Below are 21,799 nucleotides of genomic sequence, written 5' to 3'. Positions count from 1 at the left end.
TTCTAGTTCGTCGACAAATTCGAATACAATATCTCCAAATTTGCCTATGTTCTTACTGTTTTCAGAACAAGTGACCCAACGCAAGTTTTCAAGTCTATTGTCGTTTCTTATACGGTTTATATGGTCTACAAAAGGTAAATTGTTAGGGTTCGGTATAAAATGAGTTGCAATGACAATATGTTTAAAATAGTTTTTTCCACCCATCTTCATAGTAGCATATCCGTCATTTCGCTCCCATTCGCTTAAAACTCTTTTTGTCTTTTTGTTTCTGACTTCAAATGACTCACAACAGTGAATTTCATATTTCTCATCTAACAAACAAGTTTCCCAACGGTCTTCTCCAACAAACTCAGCGTACATTTCAAATAAAATAAAAAAATATTTTTTTTAAAAAATGTTTTATTTCATGCAATGTTTAACTATTTCACCATCTTCTTTAACACCCCAGTACTTCCTTTTCGATATTACATGAACTTCGGAAAATACCTTGTCTAGCTTAAAAAGGCCCATCTTTTCACCGACCATTCCCATTTCAATGAGTTTGTTATAGCCTTCCTCGTTCGTCATGAGTGCGTCGATGTTCTCATAGTATACCACAATTTTGGATTTGACATCGGAGAAGAATTTGTTGTAGTTGTCAAGGACTGCCTTTGCGAACTGAGGATAGGACCAATGTTCGACAATAGGTTTTACTGTGGTTACTAAGCCACCTTGACCTTGAGTAAATTCGTATTTCAAAACAAAAGGGGAGAACCTTTCAACAAAGTTGTCGACCTTCTCATAGTGTTTACTCTTCATCTTTTGAGGTTTCTTAATGGAATACCCCCATGTCGAATTCATAAGCAATTTGATTGTCATTGCAAGTTTGGGGTTTGAAGCTTTCCTAATATCATAGAGTTGTTGTATGACTTTTCCAACTGTATAGTTCTTTCCCGGGAATTCACCGTCTTCGTTTGGAATTCCAGTCGGAATATATTGGACGAACCTCATGTACGCAGCGTTAAGGTCGACATAGTATATTTTTTCGTATGAGTCGAACTTATCGCATCCAATCGGCCCAGTTCGTGGAAATTCAAGTGAGTCTCTTATCTTTTGAGAAACTTCGCCTGTTATCTCATAAACATCGTCAAAGCAACCTGTTTCATATAAAATTTTCTGACCTAACTCAGAAGCTCTCCAATACAATTTGACATCAACTGGATGCCTCAATGGGAGTTTGTTTATAGCATCTTGAAGTTCTTGCAACCTCATTGGAAGTTCTTCTGGTTCAGGTTGGTATCCGAACAATCCAACTCCTTTTGGAACCGTGTACTTCTTTTGTGCTAGAACTTTGTCCGGAACAACTTTTGGTCTCACTAACAATGAAAAATTTGTTTCGTCTTTTGGTACAAAAGTTTCTGTCAGCTTGTCATCTGGAATTGGTTCCAACAAACCTTTCTCGAAAAGAATGTTAACAGCTTTGACAATGTTGCACTTACCTTTTCCGAACAATGGGTTTGTAAGACTTTCGTTCAACATGAAGTGGTTGTGGACAAGTACAATCTTCAACCATGGTAATTTGAAGTCAACAACATAGTCATCATGTGAAGAACCTTTCTCAGTCGGTATGTTGACTCGAATATTCACATTTGCCAACGGTGCAATCTTTGTCAATTGACTTCTGAGAATGTACCTCGTCTTCAGACATGACTCAAGATACTTCATCTTCTCTTCTGAAACAAGACCAGAGTTCCTGAGACATGTAAGAATACAAGGTTCATTGACAATTGTTTCAATTGAATTGTAAATTCCATACCTTGTCAGGTTAATGTCAGACTTATTTCTGAACGGGAAGTATCCAGCATGTTGTCTGACTGCTTGAGGGTTAGGTTGGTACCATTCGAACTTTACGCTTGCAATTCCTTCAATTGCATTCAAAATGTCTGAGTCGGAATCAACCATTTGTTCTCTCTTTGTAGTCTTGAAAGCGTCAAGAAGTTGTGCGGCTGTTGTGACATTGCCATGTGCATAGTAAATATGACCATCTAAATCTGTTACGGTTAGTCTGAGATTGTATCCTTTCTTATTTCCGTCTTGTATGGCAGCAAGTACACCCATGAAGCCTTCTTTGTTCTTTCCTTCGTCAAAGTTTACTGTAAAGGTTCGACCAGATGTAATTTTACTTCTAACCTCACGATACTTCTCATATGCATATCTTGTTCTTTCCATGGGAGCATGTGTGTCTTCACCTTTTCCTTTTTTCCTCCTCAAAGGATACAATTGTTCGTTATGTTTCCAGTAGAATCTGGCAAAGCCGTCGTGTCCATCAACTTGAGGCTCAGTAACATTGAAAGGCATGTCCATAAGCCGTTCTTCTTCTAACCTCTCTAGTCTGTTTGGATAATTTGCGCGTGCTGTTTCTAAGTCCATTTCATAGCGAAGACCAGATAGTTTGTCATAGACTTTTATGGGTCTTCCCTTCCTATATTTAAACTTCTTTGAAACTCTCCAGCCATATCTTTCTAACTCTGCTTTTATTCTAGCAGATTTTCTATCCATTCTATATGGGGGCATTTTTATAAAAATAAAAAAAATATACTGTTTTAAAATGGTATGCCATATAGCTTCTTGAATTTGTTAAGAAGTATTTTAACGTATTTTCCATCTGTATCTCTAGCGTTTACATAAGCATAGCCATCCTTAGTAAAATATACTTGTAATTTCCTATAGTTTACGCCGGTATAAAAGTAGAAAGAGTCTTGTTCTTCGCTATAGTAGTAAAACTCAAACGTATGCTCGCCATAGTCTGTAATTTCAATTGTTTCATCTTCTAGTTCGTCGACAAATTCGAATACAATATCTCCAAATTTGCTTTTGTTCTTATTGTTTTCAGAACAAGTGACCCAACGTAAGTTTTCAAGTCTATTGTCGTTTCTTATATGGTTTATATGGTCTACAAAAGGTACATTGTTAGGATTCAGTATAAAATGAGTTGCAATGACAACATGTTTAGGATAGTGTTTTCCACTCATATTCACAATAGCATATCCGTTATTTCGCTCACATTCGCTTAAAACTCTTTTTGTCTTTTTGTTTCTGACTTCAAATGACTCACAACAGTGAATTTCATATTTCTCATCTAACAAACAAGTTTCCCAACGGTCTTCTCCAACAAACTCAGCGTACATTTCAAATAAAATAAAAAAATATTTTTTTGAAAAAAATGTTTTGTTTTAAATGGTATGCCATTTCATATTTCTCATCTAACAAACAAGTTTCCCAACGGTCTTCTCCAACAAACTCAGCGTACATTTCTATAAAAATAAAAAAATGTTTTTTTACTTTACGTAACCACCGGCTGCCATAAGTCTTTGACGCCAACCCATACCAGCTAATGAAGGTTGACTTGGTTTAGTATTGAAACTAACCTTTGGTTTTGGTTTATCTTCAGTTTTTGGCTCACCTTCTTCTATCTGTTTTTCGTCACTTTTCGGTTCCTTTGACTTTACCTCACTTGCTGGAACAGTTGTGTCGTTAGTATCTTCATAAATGTCATATGCCATTTGTTTTTGTTTTCCTTTCAACTTTTTGTGTTTGTTGTAAAGTTTAGAATATTTTGACTCTAAGTCAATGAGATGTTCTATAATGAACTGTTGGTCAGTGAAGTAAACTTTTCCATCTGTTGTCTCGAAAGCTCCTTCAGACTTCAATATTTTATTTGTGAGAGTCTGTTTCTTTTTTGAGATACTAGCCGTTCCATTTTTATGAAAAGTGACTTTGTAGTTAGAGTTTGTATTTCCAGACCTAGCACTTTCTATTATTGAATTTTTCTCTTCATCTGTAAGTTCTTTGACAGGTTTTGACAATGGTTCTGAACTTTTTGTTTGTGGTGTCAAATCTACCGTTTCAACTTCTTCGGTCATTTCATCTCAGTAAAAAATTTTAGTTTGGTTTGTTTTCAACTGGTTGTTGAGGTTTTTTAAGTCGGTCTAAAACTTCCTGAGGTATAGGAAGAACTTGACAAACACGTGGTGGTGTAACTGCTGGAAGCCGACAAAGCCATCTTGAACCCATTTGTCTCAATGCTGTATTGTTCATTTCATCTCAGTAAAAAATTTTACATTCCCCACGTTTGAGGCGGTTGCGGTTGGTTGTTGTTTACCCACTGTTGTGCATGGTTATATCCTCTGTTAAAGAATCTTTCACCTTGGTCCATGTAGTGCCCTGCTTGGTTATAGTAGTCATTTGCTTTGTTATAGTAGTTTCCTGCTTGTCTTCCTACATTGTCCATCCATCCTTGAACTTTTCCTCTTGTTTCAGGATTTGGAATAAGATTTGCTGCATCTCGTGCTACCTCCCAACCTTTCTGTACAGTTTGTATAATAGGTTGTGCTTTCTCTTTCAGTATACCTAATGTACTCAAAATCTTCCTTCCAATTCCAAATGCACCTCTGGCTAGTGTTCCCACTGCGGGTAAAAATCTAGATGCGACTCCTGCTAATGCGCCAAATAAACCCATTTCTTATGGGTTAAAAATGACGAATTCAAACAAGGACCCGTATGTTTCTAAAGCAACAAAGAAAGCACTCATGGTAAAAATCTTTAGTTCAACACCAAATGCTTGGTTTATGGATATCTTGGAAAACATTCCGAGGTATAGAGAAGATGGACCACCATACTGGCTAATATTTGTTGGTCAAAACACAAGATACTGTGAAGCCATACCATTATGGTCCAAAAATATTTTAGATGTGAAAACTGCTTTGACAATATTCGTTGACAAATACCATCCAACAAAACTGACATCTGACTATGAAAGTTCTTTCAAATCAGACGATATTAAAAACTATCTGCGTTCAAAAAATGTAAACCAATATTTCATTGTCGACCAAAACCATTCTGCTCTTGGTGTCATTGACAGTTGTATAAAAATCTTAAGAGACTTAAACCAACCACAAGGTGGTGAGGTAGATGAAATGTCATATGACGACAAATATAGACACTTCTCCATGGCAAAGATGAGACAAGTTTTAAATATTTACAATAGCCGTAAACAAAAAGGTTTGGGAAACCACTCCCCCGAAGAAATGAAAAACAACCCCGACTTAGAGAAAGACTATATATTTAATAGTTTAGTCAAAAGAGACAAACAAGAAAGAATGCCAGGCTTCAAACTTAAGAAAGGTGACAAAGTAAAAATAGAAATACCTAAACGCGACCCATATGAAAATACTATTGACTATGACAACAACAAGTACCCGACAGGTACTCACATTCGTGTTCGTAAAAATAGAAGAAAGTATACAAGAGAATATTATGAAGTTTTAGGCAAACATGGCAAAATGTACACACTGCAAGCAGAAGATAAAACTACTATTGTCAGACCTCGTTTCAAACTTGTCAAAGTTCAAGGTGGTATACTTTCAAAGACAGTTCCTAACAAATATAAGACAACTCCTGACGAATATGCTAAAGAAGTTGAAAATGACGACTAAGCATTTCTATACCATGCGTAAACTGTCATGTAAGGTGGCATGTAGTCTTTACTCTGTCCCGTTGTTTGCGTATACCCTGAAACGCGATGTGTATGGTTTCCTTCTCCCTGTGTGCTACCCCAGAAACAATTTATAGCAAACTGAACGTCGTCTTTAACATCATATCCTTTACCTTTTTTCATTGCTGACCAATCCCAAAATCTATGCTTATGCCAACCTGCTTCAGATGTACTTAAATCTATGTAGTGACTGTGTGCAGGTAAGTTTTCACCTGAAATCGTTTTACTTCCACCTGTTTCCTTTGAAGAGTTTGCACAATACAAAAACCTGTCGACTATTTGAGTCCAAGTTCCGAGACCAAGTACTACTTCTGGTCTGGTAGAGTTCATTGACGTATAAATAGAACCTATAGGATATAGTGTTTGAAGTATTTCTGTCTTTAACGTTTGAAGCTCTGTTTTGTCAGCTTTTTTATCATATAAATCTTGAGCAGTGAATTTAACTTTGTTTTCATCCTCCATGACATAGACATTTCTACATTTAATGTATTTCATCGTCGTTATGTCATCCTCCGATGTTAAACCTTGTGGAAAGTTAGGAGGTTTCCAATTTAATACATCCCCATCAGCTCCTTCAACCGTTCCTTCAATATTTTCTATACCAACAGTTGCGAAGAAATCGTGTGTATGGTTCTTATCTGCCTTCTTTTCAAGGCTAACGTTTAAGTCTGTTATTTCAGAAGATGTATGTGTATGTCCAACGTCACTTTTCCTGTTTAAGGTTTCTTGTAAGTTTGTAATATTTGCAATGGTATGTGTATGAGTCTTTTTAGAATATTCGTTTTCAGCTCTTGTCACTTCACTTGACATTTTATTGTCAACATATGTTTTGTCTGCTAGTTCAGGATGAGTATGTTCTTTCGTTGCATATGTTGCATCTGCTCTGTCATGTTCTTCTTGAACTTTTTCAATGACATACTCTTTGTCAGCTTTGTTGTCAATATCTGCCTTCAAAAGAAGTTCATCTATAGGTTTCTCGTTTAAAGTTCTTTTTGTTGGATTTATACAAACAGTATGGTTCTTACTGTCTTGAAACAGAAACTCGTCTGTCAATGGGTTTAATGTCAGTTTTAAGTTTCCTTCTTTCAATGACTCAGATATCTTAGAATAGTTTGAAAAGTTTGTTGTGTTCTTATTTAGAGCTTGCAAAATGAGTTGTCGGTTGTGTTGTATCTCTCTCATAGACGCTGTTTCATTTGACATTTTTATTCTAGATAAAATATGCTTTCAATAGAAAAAGAAAATTCAAGAGTTGCTACAACTAAACCATTAGATGAACTTTTTACGAATGTAGGTCAAAAGTTTGAGACAGAGACCGTAAAGCATGAAGGCTATCGTTTTGACTACCCATTGAGATGGTTAAGAGACCCATCCGTCACAAAAGCTATTGGCTTTCGTAGAATGAAGTTCATTTCAGAAGCCATACATGGTTTCCCATTTACGGTCGCTTTTGAAGTTCGATACTATAACAAAGAAAAACGTACGTATGAGAAATTTGAACAGGGAAAACTTTTACAAGTGAATTTGCTTGTAAACTTAGAAACAACTCTTCAAGCTTTTCAAGAAAAAATAAACGATATCTATCTCGAATATGCAAACCAGTTTAACATTGACGAAGGAGAGTACCATCTCGATATTGTTTATGACAGGAAAAATGCAACTGTTAAAATCGATAGAATAGAAGACCTTGGAGAAAACGTTTATATTTCTACAAAATATAACAACTTGGCATGGTATAGATTTTTGAGGATGTTAAATCAGCCTGCAGCATATCCAGTACACCCGAACTTTTATGAAGTCGAAAACCCTAATGGAACATATGAAAATGTTTTCGACTCAGATGCTATTATAGTTCATGCTTCATTTTCTGGTGCACAAAACTCTTTTTTATGCTTGGCAAATGACTTTTACGAAAAACCTACAAAGCTATATGAACCACCGAGTGGAAGTATTTCAGACTTTCAAGTATGGTTTACAACAGATGGAAGAAAGAGAATAGTTCCATTATACCATGCGTTTTACTTAGAACTTAGTTTCATATACAACTACTATCGAACGGTAAAAATATAATTTTTAATACGGTTGAGGTGTTGGATTTGGTTGCCAACTAGACTGTGGTGCAGGTTCAGGCTGTTGTATAACAGGAGCTTGTTCTTCTGGTTCAGGGTCTTTAGGTATAATACCAACGAACTGACCTACTCTTTTACCAATATTTTTGACTCCGTTCCAAATTCCTCTTCCGACGGTTTTTATTCCATTCCATATACCTCTTCCAACATTTCGAAAGAAGTTTCCTATTCTTCCAAAGAAACCCATTTTACTATATGTAAAAATCTAATGTCCGCCTAGTCTCTTACGTTTCCTGTTGAGTTCCATTGCATTCTTTAACTGGAGCTCATACATTCTATTTCTCCTCTGGTAGAAAACATACTCTGGGTCAACTCCTGTGTTCGCGTCATCTGCATAGAGTTGTTTATATCCCACTTCAGGGTTTGTATAGGGTGTCCAAAGGTGCGTTTAGCACAGCGCTCTATATGAGACTATTAAAGGAGATATATGCTGATTATAAATATATAATAAAAAATATGAATATATGTATATGATGAGTATGTTGTATTTTGGCGCCATGCCGGGATATAAAATGAATTTTGAGACAAGAGGCGGTTTCGCGGGAAATTTTGGCGGGATTTTTTTCATTTTTTTAATGAATCATAAAGAAAACATCCTCGCTCTTGCAAAAAAATGCAAAGACTGTAAAAAATCTACGAGACATTGGTAAAATGCTTCGGTATGGATGCTCCTAGCTATTCCACTATAACGTATCATGTTAGGATGTATCACTTCATGAACAAAAAGGCGCCCATCATAAAAATTGACAAAAAATCGCCGGATCAAAGAAAAATCAAAGCAATTCTTCAAGCGCTAGATGAAGACCCAAGAGCATCACTCAGAAGGATAGAGGAGATGACAAAGATACCACGTACAACAGTCAGTTATTATCTGCACAATTATTTGAACTACAAACTAGCGTATACACGTTGGGTTCCGCACAACCTTAATTCAGTTCAAAAAAAATCTAGAGTCCAATCTTCGAAAGAGCTCCTCTCTATATTGGGTGCGTATCAATCCAAGAAGTTCGCTTTTTAGTAACAGGGGACGAGTCTTGGTTTCAATATGCAACAGAAGCCAAATTCATGTGGATCCCGAAGGATGAAAATCCGCAAACATTCCCGAAGAAAAAATTGACACACCAATGATGATGTTGTCGGTTTTTTGGGGCGTGAATGGCATCATCGCAATTGATATTCTTCAAAAACCTAATACGATGAATGCTCACTATCTAATTGACAATGTTCTTACTCAAATTATCAATTCTGATGAGTTTGAGAAATCCAAACAACAAAAACAAAAGTTTGCAATTCATTTTGATAATTCAAGAGTTCACAAAAGTCATAAGGTAATGAATTACTTGGTGGAAAACAATGTCAAAGTTGTTCCAAACCCAATTTATTCACCTGATATTGCACCTCTGACTTTTATTTATTCGGCACGCTAAAAAAGAGAGCTGAAGGACGCGAATTCGCGAGTCCAGATGATCTTGAAAATTTTGTAAGAGAGCAATTTGAGCAATTTTCTCATGATGATTTAAAGCGTGTCTTTCAAGCCTGGATCGATCGCTGCGAACGCGTGATTGAATCCAATGGTGATTATATTTAAATAAACTTTATATATATGTAACTTGTTTATTTCTATTCGCAGTATTCAGGTTTGTGCTAAACACACCTTTGGACACCCTATATAAAACTCTTTCCATCTCATATTTGCATACCATGGTGGTAAGCCTAACGCAGCGTCATTTGACATGGCAGTTTGCATTTGTACATCTGTTGGCACTTGACCATAGTTTGCCATTGCAGTTTGTATTCTAACTTCATTTGGAATATTCTCTGGGTTTGGTTGTCCAGGTTGCTGTGCATTCGCTAAGTTCTGTGCGTCCATTTTAATATTAGATAAAAATATCTCTTACGAGTACATATGCTGAACATTTGCTGGTATTGGTTCATCTTCATATTCTCTATATCTTTCTGCCACGTCAAATAAGTAAATGACACAATGGAAAAAACCTAAAACAAGTAGTCCTATTTCAAACCACATTTACTTACCAATAAAATTTCTTTGTTGTGACACTTTTTCCGGTTTATAGGACCTCTCTCATATTCTATCTTATCGTATCTAAAATCATAGTCATGTATGTCCTCTAACCATCTCATGACACTTTCCAAACCACTTTTATCGGATGTAAAGTAAAAGCATGGATGGTTATGTAAAACGTCTAAAGTTTCTAAAGAGTCTCTCAAAGTCCAGTCTACTTGGTATTGAAAATCATATGTGTTATAGAACGGCGGGTCTACTATAAAGAAAACATTTTCCTTGTTTTTATATTTTTCATACAACTCTGTCCAACGACATCTCACAAACTCTATACCCTCAGTATATTTTTCTATGTTCTCTTGAAAACCTTTGTATAGTTAAGATATAAAACGTTTGACATAAGTGTTTCAATGTCATGAACTCTTATAGAACCACTATACAATAGTCTAGAAGATATACTATCCCAGTCAATATACTCTGCTTTTTTCAAAACCTCTCTGACAGTATTTTTCTTATCTAATGGTATACGTTCCATCTTACCTATAGGTATCTTTTCTTTTAACTCTTTCAATATTTTGTTTGTGTCTGGTATATGTTTGAGACGGTTCATATAGTTGTCGAAGTCATTGCATATAATCTTTGAGTCAGGAAATACAGTATGGCACAAATGAGATATATAGAAACTTCCACCGAACAAATCTACAAATGTTAGACCATTCGGTAGTTTCTTAAGTTCTCTCAATAGAATATCTTTACATCTACTCTTATTTCCAAAGAAGGGTAACGGTGGTTTTGTAAAATTCATTTTATATACAATAAAAATGTTTTTACCCTGAAAAGTGACAGAAAAGTGACAAAACATGAAAACTACTCGGTTAAGGTCTTGTCGGTTTTGTAAAATAACCATCCTATCTCATTCTATAAGGAAGAAAAGGCTTCTCAAAGTATATTTCTTTGAACGCCCGTAACTTTTCTGTAGCGACGATAGACTCTTACTTGTCCGGACATAGTTCTACTATTTTGAGTTCTCTACAAACAAGTCAACAGCAACGACTTTCAAAAAATTTTAGGGGCTAGAAGGCACGAAGTGCCTGGAAGCCCCCACACACCCAAAAAAACCTCATTTTATACTTCATTGCATACTAAACATCTTCAAGGGGGTAGAGGGGCGCAGCCCTGGAACCCCCAATGCCTTTTTTTTTTTTTTTTTTAAGTACCTTAATATGTACGTAAAAATTAATGAAATTTATTTTGAATGTAGAACCGAGCAATTTTCAAATTTTGTGCTTTTTTTGAATTTTCTCGATACCAGATAAGTTGTGTTGGCTAAATAATATATGGATACAATGTGTCTTATAGATGAATATATGCACAAAGTTTAAGAGGCCATTTTCTTTCAGAAACCGAGATTTGTGAATTTTTTCAAATTTTGTGCTTTTTTTGATATAGGGTGTCCAAAGGTGCGTTTAGCACAGCGCTCTATATGAGACTATTAAAGGAGATATATGCTGATTATAAATATATAATAAAAAATATGAATATATGTATATGATGAGTATGTTGTATTTTGGCGCCATGCCGGGATATAAAATGAATTTTGAGACAAGAGGCGGTTTCGCGGGAAATTTTGGCGGGGATTTTTTTCATTTTTTTAATGAATCATAAAGAAAACATCCTCGCTCTTGCAAAAAAATGCAAAGACTGTAAAAAAATCTACGAGACATTGGTAAATGCTTCGGTATGGATGCTCTTAGCTATTCCACTATAACGTATCATGTTAGGATGTATCACTTCATGAACAAAAAGGCGCCCATCATAAAAATTGACAAAAAATCGCCGGATCAAAGAAAAATCAAAGCAATTCTTCAAGCGCTAGATGAAGACCCAAGAGCATCACTCAGAAGGATAGAGGAGATGACAAAGATACCACGTACAACAGTCAGTTATTTATCTGCAAATTATTTGAACTACAAACTAGCGTATACACGTGGGTTCCGCACAACCTTAATTCAGTTCAAAAAAAATCTAGAGTCCAATCTTCGAAAGAGCTCCTCTCTATTTGGGGCGTATCAATCCAAGAAGTTTCGTTTTTAGTAACAGGGGACGAGTCTTGGTTTCAATATGCAACAGAAGCCAAATTCATGTGGATCCGAAGGATGAAAATCCGCAAACATTCCGAAGAAAAAAATTGACACACCAATGATGATGTTGTCGGTTTTTTGGGGCGTGAATGGCATCATCGCAATTGATATCTTCAAAACCTAATACGATGAATGCTCACTATCTAATTGACAATGTTCTTACTCAAATTATCAATTCTGATGAGTTTGAGAAATCCAAACAACAAAAACAAAAGTTTGCAATTCATTTTGATAATTCAAGAGTTCACAAAAGTCATAAGGTAATGAATTACTTGGTGGAAAACAATGTCAAAGTTGTTCCAAACCCAATTTATTCACCTGATATTGCACCCTCTGACTTTTATTTATTCGGCACGCTAAAAAAGAGAGCTGAAGGACGCGAATTCGCGAGTCCAGATGATCTTGAAAATTTTGTAAGAGAGCAATTTGAGCAATTTTCTCATGATGATTTAAAGCGTGTCTTTCAAGCCTGGATCGATCGCTGCGAACGCGTGATTGAATCCAATGGTGATTATATTTAAATAAACTTTATATATATGTAACTTGTTTATTTCTATTCGCAGTATTCAGGTTTGTGCTAAACACACCTTTGGACACCCTATATTGAAATTTCATTTCATTTTTTTGATGCATATCGATGCACCATGCGAACTTAAAGAAAGCTATCTTATATAGATGCTATGAAAGCTGTCATTGATAACGAATGCCATGCAGGTTGTCCATATCAATTAAAAAAAAATCCAAATTTAGGGGGAACAAAATTAAAATTCAGGTGCAGTGCAGATAAATGTGAAGCATGTATTTCATTTCTAAAGGATGATGAAGAATATATCCTAACAGAATATAATGGAACACATAATCACAATCAAATCAAAGATGAGACAAAGAAATACCACACATTATCACAATGCTATCGTCGGGTACTTATTAATTTTATAAAACAGGGGGGTGATACGAAAATGGCTCAAATTGAATGCGACAAAAAACTTGATCTGGATTGTAATAAACAGAAATTCATCAAAAGTGACAGCTCTCAATTTTTTGACATTTGTAAATTCTAAATTGAATGAGAAAAATGAAATAATACTAAGCATAATAAAATTCTAGATTTAATTATAATTAGGAAAAAGTTAGTTTTGAGAGTACTTTTCATAGGCATATAGAATGAAATCTTCTGAAAAATAATATCACATAAACTCATATTATTTTCTAATATATAACTATTTTATATAAAAATCAAATTCAATGATCTTAAAAGCGAATGATAAACCTCAAAATTTACGAATATAATGAGTGGGAATATATGCTTATCTATCATAAAACCATATGAAATATCAATTTTTTGCTTTACGAATTTTTTGACGACAATTAGCAAAAAATGTTAAATGTTAACACTCAGTCCATTTGAATATGAAAAATAAAATTGACTTTGATTAAATGTTTTTATTTATCATGCAATTCTTCTTGCGACAAAGATTTGAATAAAATTTCAAAAAATAAGATAGCTTAAAAAATAATATACGGTAGTGTTTACTAATAGATGAATAGTATATAAATTCTATTAAAATGGATTTGATCCAAAAAAATATAAACCAAAAATAATTGTTATAATTTAAATGAAGAAGTAATTTAAAACGATTTTATTTATGATCAAATTTTATATATTTTTTTGGATCAAATCCATTTAATAGAATTTATATACTATTCATTCTATTAGTAACACTACGTATATTATTTTTAAGCTATCTTATTTTTTGAAATTTTATTCAAATCTTTGGTCGCAAGAAGAATTTGCATGATAAATAAAAACATTTAATCAAAAGTCAATTTTATTTTTCATATTCAATGGACTGAGTGTTAACATTTAACATTTTTTGCTAATTGTCGTCAAAAATTAGGCCGTAAAGCAAAAATTGATATTTCATATGGTTTTATGATAGATAAGCATTATATTCCACTCATTATATTCGTAAATTTTGAGGTTTATCATTCGCTTTTAAGATCATTGAATTTGATTTTTATATAAAATAGTTATATATTAGAAAATAATATGAGTTTATGTGATATTATTTTTCAGAAGATTTTGTGTTCTTCTTCAAAATTTTATTTTTTATTAAAAAGAATCTTTACAAAATATACATTTACTTTAATTAATATTTAAAAACGTGCTCTATCAAAAGTTCCAAAAATTCAATATTTTAGCTTTTCTGAGGTGTCACTTTTGATGAATTTCTGTTTACAACAATATTAGATACAAAAATGAACTATCTTGCATACGGCAGAAATGGCAAGAAAGAATGGATTGAACCAACGTTCAAAAAAATTCTGGAAATAGCCGAAAAATTCCCAGAATTTTCAAAATACATACAAAATCAATGGATATCAAACCAAGAAAGATGGACAGCCGCTGAAAGAGATGAAAATTTAGCTCTCACAAATAACATTTCAGAATCGATTAACAAAAAAATTAAATATTACTACTTTGGCGGAACAATTTTCATGAGATTTGATCGATTTGTGATGAAATTAATCGATTTTATCGTTCCTTCATTTTATTACAGAATTTCTCAAGATATAAGGCTCAGAGACAAAATTCCAAATCCGTTGCCATCTGAAAAAAGCCAAAAAAGTCTACAATCAGACTGGATACAGAAAAATGTATAATGCTCACTGATAAAATTAAATTGTTAATAGTTAACTCATCAGCAAACTTAAATACGCTTCAATTGGGTTTAGATGACCTACTTGATAAAGTTGTCAAGGCAGCAAAGGTTCAAAAACGAATGACCCAGTATTTTTCGAAATTAAGTATCCCAATGGAAATCAAGCTTAGTATTCTCACGCAAATTACAGAATTTGGATGCAATACCCCTCAATTCATTGTTGAGAATGCCAAGTCTTTTCAAGATAAAATTATTACAGATTTCCACCTTCAAATTTATACAACATTATAAAAATTTATGAATAAAAACTTGATATAATAACATTTTTATTTTTACTAAGAAAAAAAGGTTTTTGATAATAAATTTATTTTATTTCGAAAAGTAGCAATAATCGTAAAAGGGTATTGATAGGCTTGCTAAAGTAACTAATTTTAGCTGTCAAATACTTTTGTATTTTGAAGTAAATTAGTATAAATTTGTTTTTACTTTTATTTCGAAAAAGTAGCAATAATCGTAAAAGGGTATTGATAGGCTTGCTAAAGTAACTAATTTTAGCTGTCAAATACTTTTGTATTTTGAAGTAAATTAGTATAAATTTGTTTTTACTTTTATTTCGAAAAAGTAGCAATAATCGTAAAAGGGTATTGATAGGCTTGCTAAAGTAACTAATTTTAGCTGTCAAATACTTTTGTATTTTGAAGTAAATTAGTATAAATTTGTTTTTACTTTTATTTCGAAAAAGTAGCAATAATCGTAAAAGGGTATTGATAGGCTTGCTAAAGTAACTAATTTTAGCTGTCAAATACTTTTGTATTTTGAAGTAAATTAGTATAAATTTGATATTATTTTAACTCCCTTTGAAAACCTCAATTTTCCATACAGAGGGAACGGGAATAGCATCCAATATTCCCTGAGAATGGTTGCGCATTCTCAGTTCCCTCTATATTTCGAACGAAGCTCTCATCGGTCTTTTTTTTAATACTAAACGTTTTTTTTCCTGTCACTTTTAGCTAAAATTTGGGTTTGCCATTTATGAATTGATTCAAAAATGTTGAATCGTTTTCTATAATTTTCTAAATCTCTTATTAAGATGTTATCAAGTAATCTTTTTCTAGTTGTAATTTTTCAGTACAATCTTTTGATACAGCGTACGTTTATCAAAAATGAACTCATCAATCAATGACTCGAGTTCTAAGGGAGAACTTTTTGAAATGATTGATAATTTCGGCTTTGATATTGAAGAGGAAAATGCTATCCAGTCCTTTGATTTCGAAAAGGCAAAAATTCTTTATGAATCAAGAAAAATCATTCAAGAACAAGATATACAAAGGCGAGAAACATTTTACAGACGAGAACAGACAAAGTATATTCAACAAAATCGCGCTGAAATGAAAAGACAGATTCAAGAAAATGAAATGGATTTTGAAAATCAATGCGAACTAGAACGATTAGCACTCCAAGAGAAGTTCCAACGTGCAGAAGAAAAGCAAAAACATGAACTAGAAGAAGTTACTAAAGAGTGGAAAGAAGCTAGAAATAAAGAATTACAAAAAATACAAGCAAATATCGATGAAATGTTTGTTACTGCTCAGAATTTAGCTAGAGCACATCAATACGATACAGCAATAGCTAAGAGAAATGAAGCTATTAAACTAAAGAATATGAAGAACTACAAAGAATATAAACCCATTGACGAACACTTCAGAAAACAAATCAATTTCATGATTATACGCCATAAACAAGAGTTTGATGACATGAGAAATGACTACGACCTTCGAATTAAAGATCTTAAACGTGCTTTGAAGCTTAAGAATAATGCAGCTATTGAGCAATACAGAGTTAATGGTGCTTGTTCTTCAAGGGTTATTATGGAAAGGGTTATTGATGATCATCAAAATCCAGAAACGAAGAGAGCTCTTATTACTAACTTATCACCGCGCAAATCGCACGAAATGAATAACAAAACAATTCGCGAAGATAGCTTTGTTTAATGTATTTTCCCATTATGTTGTGAAGTAAAAATTAAATCTAAAACTCTAAAATTCAAAATGATTCATTCTGTTGAAAAAAGTGACAAAACGTTATTTTTATTGAATTTTGCGGGGAAAGATAAATCAAGCAACATACTTTCTACCCTTTATAGTAAAAAGCTGCTGCAAGTCCAGGCATGTGGATCATCGAAACAAATAATTAATGGTTCCTATAAAATAACTGATCCGTATTTTACTGTTGAGCCATGGAATAATAATTATGATTGGTGTTCAACATGCATGAAATCATATTCTGAACATCCATGGATTATGTTTTCTGTAAAAGATTCGAGAATGGTTGTTGATAGCTATACTATTCGCACAGGATGTGCTGGAAGCAACTTAAGGTGTTGCTGCGAAGATAAACTTTATTTTTGTTGTAGGTGCTGTCTTTATTCATGGTCCTTGCAAATATCAGATGATAATAAAACTTGGACAGAAGTTCACAGAGTTGATAATGATGAAAGTTTTAAAAATGGTAAGGAAAAGACTTTTTAATTTTCCAAACCAGCAGAAGCTAAATATTTTAGAATTTATCAAAACGCCCCATGCCCAGGAGATCCACCTTGTATAGCTTTGAATAAAGTTGACTTCAGCGGATCAGTTAAAGGAGAAAATATAGTATATTCGAATGAAATAGATAATATTGATAGTTCTGAGGATGATGATGTTTCAATTATAGGCCATATATCTAAAAATGTCCAATAAATACTTTAATTATTGTATTTTTGCTCGATTTATTTTTGTATCCGTTTAGAATTGGAAAAAATTTAGATGCCTTACACTTATCAAAATTATTTTAGTAAATTTTTGTAATAAACATAACAATCACAAACTTTATTTCACCCACATCTTTTGAAAAATTGAATTAAAAATTATCGTTTGCCAGTTTTGAAAAAATGATTTTTTGCCTTTTAGCGTTCTCACTTTCTGTCGTTTTAGGGATGGACCTTGGAAGTGAAAAGATTCGAGTAGCTGCATTAAGATCTCCTACTCAGATGTCAATTTTGCTTGATAACAGCTCAAATCGATATTTCAGATCGACATTTACAGTGGTTCCTAATGAGAAAGGTCCTATAAAGCTCATTGATGCTTACAACTTCGGAAACAATGCATATTATTTCGATAATCAACAAATGGAGAAAAAATTTCCTCAACATACAACTCGATATTATAATGATTTCGTAGGCAAAATATTGACAGACGAAATGAAAGACATCGCAAAACAACGAAAGATTGAATCAGAATTTGTTCCAACTTCAAATTTTAGATTTACAACTAATGGAATTTATCCAGAATACTTACTTTACAGAACATTTAACATCATCAACTCAACAGCCAGAGCCCTCGAACCACCATTGGTCGCAAAAACAGCTTATATCGCTGTTCCAAAATTTATGATGCAACAGAAAGAAAATCAGTTAGAATAGCAGCCAAACTTGCTAATTATACTTCAAGAATTATTGATTCGAGTACAGCCTTAGGCTATGATTTCGCTTTTACTCATGATAAAAAATTTTCCAAACTAGAAAAGCCATTAACAGTTGCATTTGTCGATATTGGTGATCTAAATACACAAGTGACTGTATCCCAGTTTTCAGGAAAGCGTAATATTACAATTAGCGAAATTTTTTATAATTATTCGCAAAATATAGGTGGAAGACTACTAGATATTGCAATATACAAACTAATGAAGAGTAAGATATCATATCCACCAACCAAAACAGACAAACAACTGTTAATAGCAGAAGCAAACCGAATTAAGCACAGATTGACAACAAATGTCAATGCAGTCGGTCAAGTTGATGGTTCTGAGACATTCTACTACAACATTTCTCGATCAGAATTTGAAAATTCTGTAAAAAATATTCTTGAAGAATTATATTCACTTCTTTCGAATGTTCCTCATGTAGATAGAGTCCAATTAATAGGAGGATCATCGCGCGTGCTTTGTATCCAAGAAGTAATCAAGAAAGCCCTCAAACAAAAAGAATTAAGTGTTTCAATGAATCCTGAAGAGTCAATATCATATGGAGCAGCATTATACGGTGCCGTACAAAGCTCTGAGTTCAAGACCATCAACACAATCCATTACAATCCATACCAACTCTACAATTTCCAGTATTACGACGCATTACAAAGACGAACAACTCCAAACGTGACAGGGACACAAACATATCTAATGGAAGTTGGCCCCAGATACCCTGCAGGCTCTTCCGGCGTCGCTGCGTGGGGAACTGTGCATAATACAACAATTTTCAAGCAAACTAAGGATGGATTGTACAGAATCAAGCAGAACTCGAAGAGAGTATATGATATTTGGGAGATAAAGTTCATTGAACAGTTGAAACTTTTAGATAAATACGAATTTGACCAAAGAATGATTTCTGAAGAAGCGAATAGCCTTGAAGGCATCATATTAGACCTAAAATCAATGACACGACAGTTGGAATACATCAATTTGGTCTGTTCCCAGGAAGAATTAAAAAGAATCATTGTTGCTGTCAATACAACTGACAGATGGTTCTTGAAACAAAAGAGTTTCATGTTGGATACTTTACGACAGCGTAAAAATTTACTTTTGGACGCTGTTGGAGCTGTTATGTCAAGAATTCAGTATTTTACAAAAGTTAATTCGACAATTGATTATATGAATCAAGTATTTGAATCAATTGAACAAGGTATACGTAATATCCCTCAAAACAAATGAATGAAACACGTAATGAGAGCTGATATCCGAAATGTCCTAAGAATGATGGCAGAAACAAAAATATGGCTGAAAGAAAAACAGGACATACAGAAAAGACTCGGTCCAATGGATGATCCTGCTTTGAAATGGTACGAATTACAAAAATTAGTAGATAATGTGGCCGAGCTTTATAAAGAGGCAACAAAGATCAAGAATCCAACTCCAGATGACCGTATTCACATTACTGGTGACGTCAAATATGAATTGTAATTCTATTTTCCAAATTTTTCAATTTTTTTTTACAAATTTTTGTTTGTACGGGAATTTGCTAATACTTATTCTTATAATATTGTTTATAAATAGACTTTTTAGTACTTAAAACGTATTCTTTTTAGTCCCATTTTAATTTTGTTAGAGATATTGAATTCATTTACAAATATACTAATCTTAATACATATTTGACCAGAGAATTAGTGATCAACATTCCAGAAAAGCAAGCATGGCCTTCTTAAACTCCAATTTATATCTTCAACACGTACACTTAGTTGGAAGCTGTTCATTGATCTTAGATAGATATAAAGCTTTATCTATAAACGGGATGTGGTAACATAATATATGTTTAATTATTAATATATCAAACTTTTTCAATACACGATTGTTAGTTAAATCTCAGTCTCGTTCACCACAATTATACGCATTGGAAAATACATAAAATTGCGGATGCATGCCTATTTATTAGCTTTTTATAGAATTTTCCATCGGAGATTTCAGTAATTTTACTTAATTTGAAATAATAGTGAGCCAAAGTGCCATATAAAAATATGAATATACCGGATATAATTGAATAATATCAATCAGATGAGTATAAAACGATGAATCTCATTTTGCCTCTCAATTTTTCTGAGTGGGTCCATAAAATTTTTTCCATGTCTGATGGAGTTTTTATTTTTTAAATTTTCTAATGTCTGAGCAAGATATTTACCTAATTGATTACAGTGAATTGCGAAATGACTACAAACACTACATAGATTTATTCATTGCATTGTATCAGTTGAAAACGGAAAACGAAGAAGAATTGGACAAGATTTACAAAATGATCACAGAATTGATTGATTTAAAGAAATATCCTCCCAAAAAAATACTTGTAGATATTTTGAATATCATTCCGTATAATAATCGCTATACAAAGTCATACTTATCTCTTGCCAAACTTATATCTGATAAATATAATGTCAAGAAGGTCGACAATGCTAGACTAATTTCGGACTACCTGTTTTATGAAGAATATGGGATTAAATTAGGCAAATCTGATGATTTCGAAACAATTAAATCAGAAAATCTCGATATTCATACAAAAAATACAATTTACAGAGCAATTATGAATAATGACTTAGAAACATTTATCTCATTTACGGTAAGAGATGATTTTGATGAATATCAAACACTTGTTAGTGATTTATATCCATTTGATGTAAATGGATATTCGTTACTTGAATTATGCTGTTACCATGGGGCAGTTGATTGTTTCAAGTTTTTAAGAACAGAATTTGACAAAGAAATAACTCAAACTTGTCTTCAATTTTCATTTTTAGGAAGAAGCATAGAGATCATGAGTGAATGTTTAAAAAATAAAAAACCAGATGATAAATGCATGGAATATGCTATTATTTCACATAACATTAATTTGGTTTCATTCTTGATGCACGAGCACAATTTACATATTAATTTATATTGTTGTGGAAAATATAATAATCTTGAATCATTTTTTGTTTATTATGTTCAAACTAATGATATTAACGAATGTTTTGCTTTTTCAACGATGTTTAATATTCCATTCCTGTGGGAAATTTTCCTCTCAAATGGTGCAAACATAAATGTAAGAACAGCTCTTTTTGTTTTTGAAGCTAATAATAATAACTTACATAGTGAAACTATCGAGAAAAAAGCTGAGGAAGGAATAACTGCCCTTCATTATGCAGCAATTAATAATAGTCAAGAAACAGCCAAATTTCTTATATCTCATGGTGCAAATATCAATGAAAAAGCTGAGAAAGGAAAAACTGCTCTTCATTATGCAGCAATTAAAAATAGTAAAGATACAGCCAAAATTCTTATATCTCATGGTGCAAATATCAATGAAAAAGATGATGAAGGAAGAACTGCTCTTCATTATGCAGCAATTAAAAATAGTCAAGAAACAGCCAAAATTCTTATATCTCATGGTGCAAATATCAATGAAAAAGATGAGAAAGGAAAAACTGCTCTTCATTATGCAGCAATTAAAAATAGTAAAGAAACAACAAAACTCCTAATCTCACAAGGTGCAAATTTCAATGAAAAAGATGATGAAGGAATAACTGCCCTTCATTATGCAGCAATAAGGTCAAATTCCCGACGATAGGTGTCTTGGAAGATTTGCCTGGTGTCATCATAGTGTCTTTAAATCAAAAATTTTATTTTGGAGTTAGTTTTATTGATTTTTCAATAAAAAACATTTCTAAAACAAGAAAATAAAACGATAAAATATTTATATTTTATATAAGGATCTTATATATTTAAAATAAATATCATTTTATTTTTTTCATTGGTGT

General features: G+C 33.0%; 11 protein-coding genes and 3 pseudogenes across 14 annotated transcripts, besides 15 other annotated features; 7 read left to right on the top strand and 7 right to left on the bottom strand.

Annotated features, from left to right (window-relative positions):
- Positions 1 to 6,544: part of a mobile genetic element that runs on past the window's edge.
- On the bottom strand, positions 598 to 2,538 carry TVAGG3_0332540 (DNA/RNA polymerases family; the record flags this gene model as incomplete). The annotated part of the gene is made up of 1 exon (XM_051230491.1): positions 598 to 2,538. A coding segment is annotated over one exon (1,941 nt), but the record flags the coding sequence as incomplete, so codon positions are not given.
- Positions 2,583 to 3,167, bottom strand: TVAGG3_0332530 (His-Me finger endonucleases family; the record flags this gene model as incomplete). Its single annotated transcript, XM_051230490.1, has 1 exon — positions 2,583 to 3,167. The coding sequence occupies one exon, from the start codon at positions 3,165 to 3,167 to the stop codon at positions 2,583 to 2,585; it is 585 nt and encodes a 194-aa protein (XP_051100220.1).
- On the bottom strand, positions 3,318 to 3,902 carry TVAGG3_0332520 (phage tail repeat-like family; the record flags this gene model as incomplete). Its single annotated transcript, XM_051230489.1, has 1 exon — positions 3,318 to 3,902. The coding sequence occupies one exon, from the start codon at positions 3,900 to 3,902 to the stop codon at positions 3,318 to 3,320; it is 585 nt and encodes a 194-aa protein (XP_051100219.1).
- TVAGG3_0332510 (uncharacterized protein) lies at positions 3,922 to 4,077 on the bottom strand (the record flags this gene model as incomplete). Its single annotated transcript, XM_051230488.1, has 1 exon — positions 3,922 to 4,077. The coding sequence occupies one exon, from the start codon at positions 4,075 to 4,077 to the stop codon at positions 3,922 to 3,924; it is 156 nt and encodes a 51-aa protein (XP_051100218.1).
- Positions 4,097 to 4,498, bottom strand: TVAGG3_0332500 (uncharacterized protein; the record flags this gene model as incomplete). Its single annotated transcript, XM_051230487.1, has 1 exon — positions 4,097 to 4,498. One exon carries the CDS (start codon positions 4,496 to 4,498, stop codon positions 4,097 to 4,099), a length of 402 nt encoding a protein of 133 aa, XP_051100217.1.
- A 210-nt stretch (positions 6,545 to 6,754) lies between the features above and the next one.
- On the top strand, positions 6,755 to 7,603 carry TVAGG3_0332480 (uncharacterized protein; the record flags this gene model as incomplete). The annotated part of the gene is made up of 1 exon (XM_051230486.1): positions 6,755 to 7,603. One exon carries the CDS (start codon positions 6,755 to 6,757, stop codon positions 7,601 to 7,603), a length of 849 nt encoding a protein of 282 aa, XP_051100216.1.
- A 3-nt stretch (positions 7,604 to 7,606) lies between these two features.
- Positions 7,607 to 7,849, bottom strand: TVAGG3_0332470 (serine threonine-protein phosphatase family; the record flags this gene model as incomplete). Its single annotated transcript, XM_051230485.1, has 1 exon — positions 7,607 to 7,849. The coding sequence occupies one exon, from the start codon at positions 7,847 to 7,849 to the stop codon at positions 7,607 to 7,609; it is 243 nt and encodes an 80-aa protein (XP_051100215.1).
- A 181-nt stretch (positions 7,850 to 8,030) lies between these two features.
- Positions 8,031 to 8,058: a terminal%2Cinverted (terminal inverted repeat of Mariner transposon ID:TVAGG3_0332440).
- Positions 8,031 to 9,330: a mobile genetic element.
- On the top strand, positions 8,127 to 9,250 carry TVAGG3_0332450 (annotated as a pseudogene). The gene has a single exon. A coding segment is annotated over exon 1 (1,124 nt).
- Positions 9,303 to 9,330: a terminal%2Cinverted (terminal inverted repeat of Mariner transposon ID:TVAGG3_0332440).
- Positions 9,331 to 9,672: 342 nt separating this feature from the next.
- On the bottom strand, positions 9,673 to 10,490 carry TVAGG3_0332430 (annotated as a pseudogene). Its single transcript has one exon. A coding segment is annotated over exon 1 (818 nt).
- A 405-nt stretch (positions 10,491 to 10,895) lies between these two features.
- Positions 10,896 to 11,132: a mobile genetic element.
- Positions 11,132 to 12,427: a mobile genetic element.
- Positions 11,133 to 11,158: a terminal%2Cinverted (terminal inverted repeat of Mariner transposon ID:TVAGG3_0332400).
- TVAGG3_0332410 lies at positions 11,228 to 12,347 on the top strand (annotated as a pseudogene). Its single transcript has one exon. A coding segment is annotated over exon 1 (1,120 nt).
- Positions 12,400 to 12,427: a terminal%2Cinverted (terminal inverted repeat of Mariner transposon ID:TVAGG3_0332400).
- Positions 12,427 to 12,824: a mobile genetic element.
- A 2-nt stretch (positions 12,825 to 12,826) lies between these two features.
- Positions 12,827 to 12,863: a mobile genetic element.
- Positions 12,827 to 12,863: a terminal%2Cinverted (terminal inverted repeat of Banshee-A3 transposon ID:TVAGG3_0332380).
- Positions 12,864 to 14,032: 1,169 nt separating this feature from the next.
- Positions 14,033 to 14,070: a mobile genetic element.
- Positions 14,033 to 14,070: a terminal%2Cinverted (terminal inverted repeat of Banshee-A3 transposon ID:TVAGG3_0332370).
- Positions 14,071 to 15,517: a mobile genetic element.
- Positions 15,488 to 15,517: a terminal%2Cinverted (terminal inverted repeat of MuDR-3_TvMULE3 transposon ID:TVAGG3_0332360).
- A 135-nt stretch (positions 15,518 to 15,652) lies between these two features.
- On the top strand, positions 15,653 to 16,522 carry TVAGG3_0332350 (uncharacterized protein; the record flags this gene model as incomplete). The annotated part of the gene is made up of 1 exon (XM_001300506.2): positions 15,653 to 16,480. One exon carries the CDS (start codon positions 15,653 to 15,655, stop codon positions 16,478 to 16,480), a length of 828 nt encoding a protein of 275 aa, XP_001300507.1.
- An 896-nt stretch (positions 16,523 to 17,418) lies between these two features.
- Positions 17,419 to 17,939, top strand: TVAGG3_0332340 (ATP binding; the record flags this gene model as incomplete). The annotated part of the gene is made up of 1 exon (XM_051230484.1): positions 17,419 to 17,939. A coding segment is annotated over one exon (521 nt), but the record flags the coding sequence as incomplete, so codon positions are not given.
- Positions 17,940 to 19,229: 1,290 nt separating this feature from the next.
- TVAGG3_0332330 (ATP binding) lies at positions 19,230 to 19,478 on the top strand (the record flags this gene model as incomplete). The annotated part of the gene is made up of 1 exon (XM_001300504.1): positions 19,230 to 19,478. The coding sequence occupies one exon, from the start codon at positions 19,230 to 19,232 to the stop codon at positions 19,476 to 19,478; it is 249 nt and encodes an 82-aa protein (XP_001300505.1).
- A 649-nt stretch (positions 19,479 to 20,127) lies between these two features.
- Positions 20,128 to 21,715, top strand: TVAGG3_0332320 (cyclin-dependent kinase inhibitor 2C-related family; the record flags this gene model as incomplete). The annotated part of the gene is made up of 1 exon (XM_001288150.1): positions 21,028 to 21,609. One exon carries the CDS (start codon positions 21,028 to 21,030, stop codon positions 21,607 to 21,609), a length of 582 nt encoding a protein of 193 aa, XP_001288151.1.
- Positions 21,716 to 21,799: the final 84 nt, after the last annotated feature.

This window comes from Trichomonas vaginalis, chromosome V (genome assembly GCF_026262505.1).
Source record: "Trichomonas vaginalis G3 chromosome V, whole genome shotgun sequence".
NCBI classification, from domain to species: Eukaryota; Parabasalia; order Trichomonadida; family Trichomonadidae; genus Trichomonas; species Trichomonas vaginalis.
Note: the sequence above shows the minus strand (reverse complement) of the source record. Positions and strands in the feature narration are given on the sequence as shown.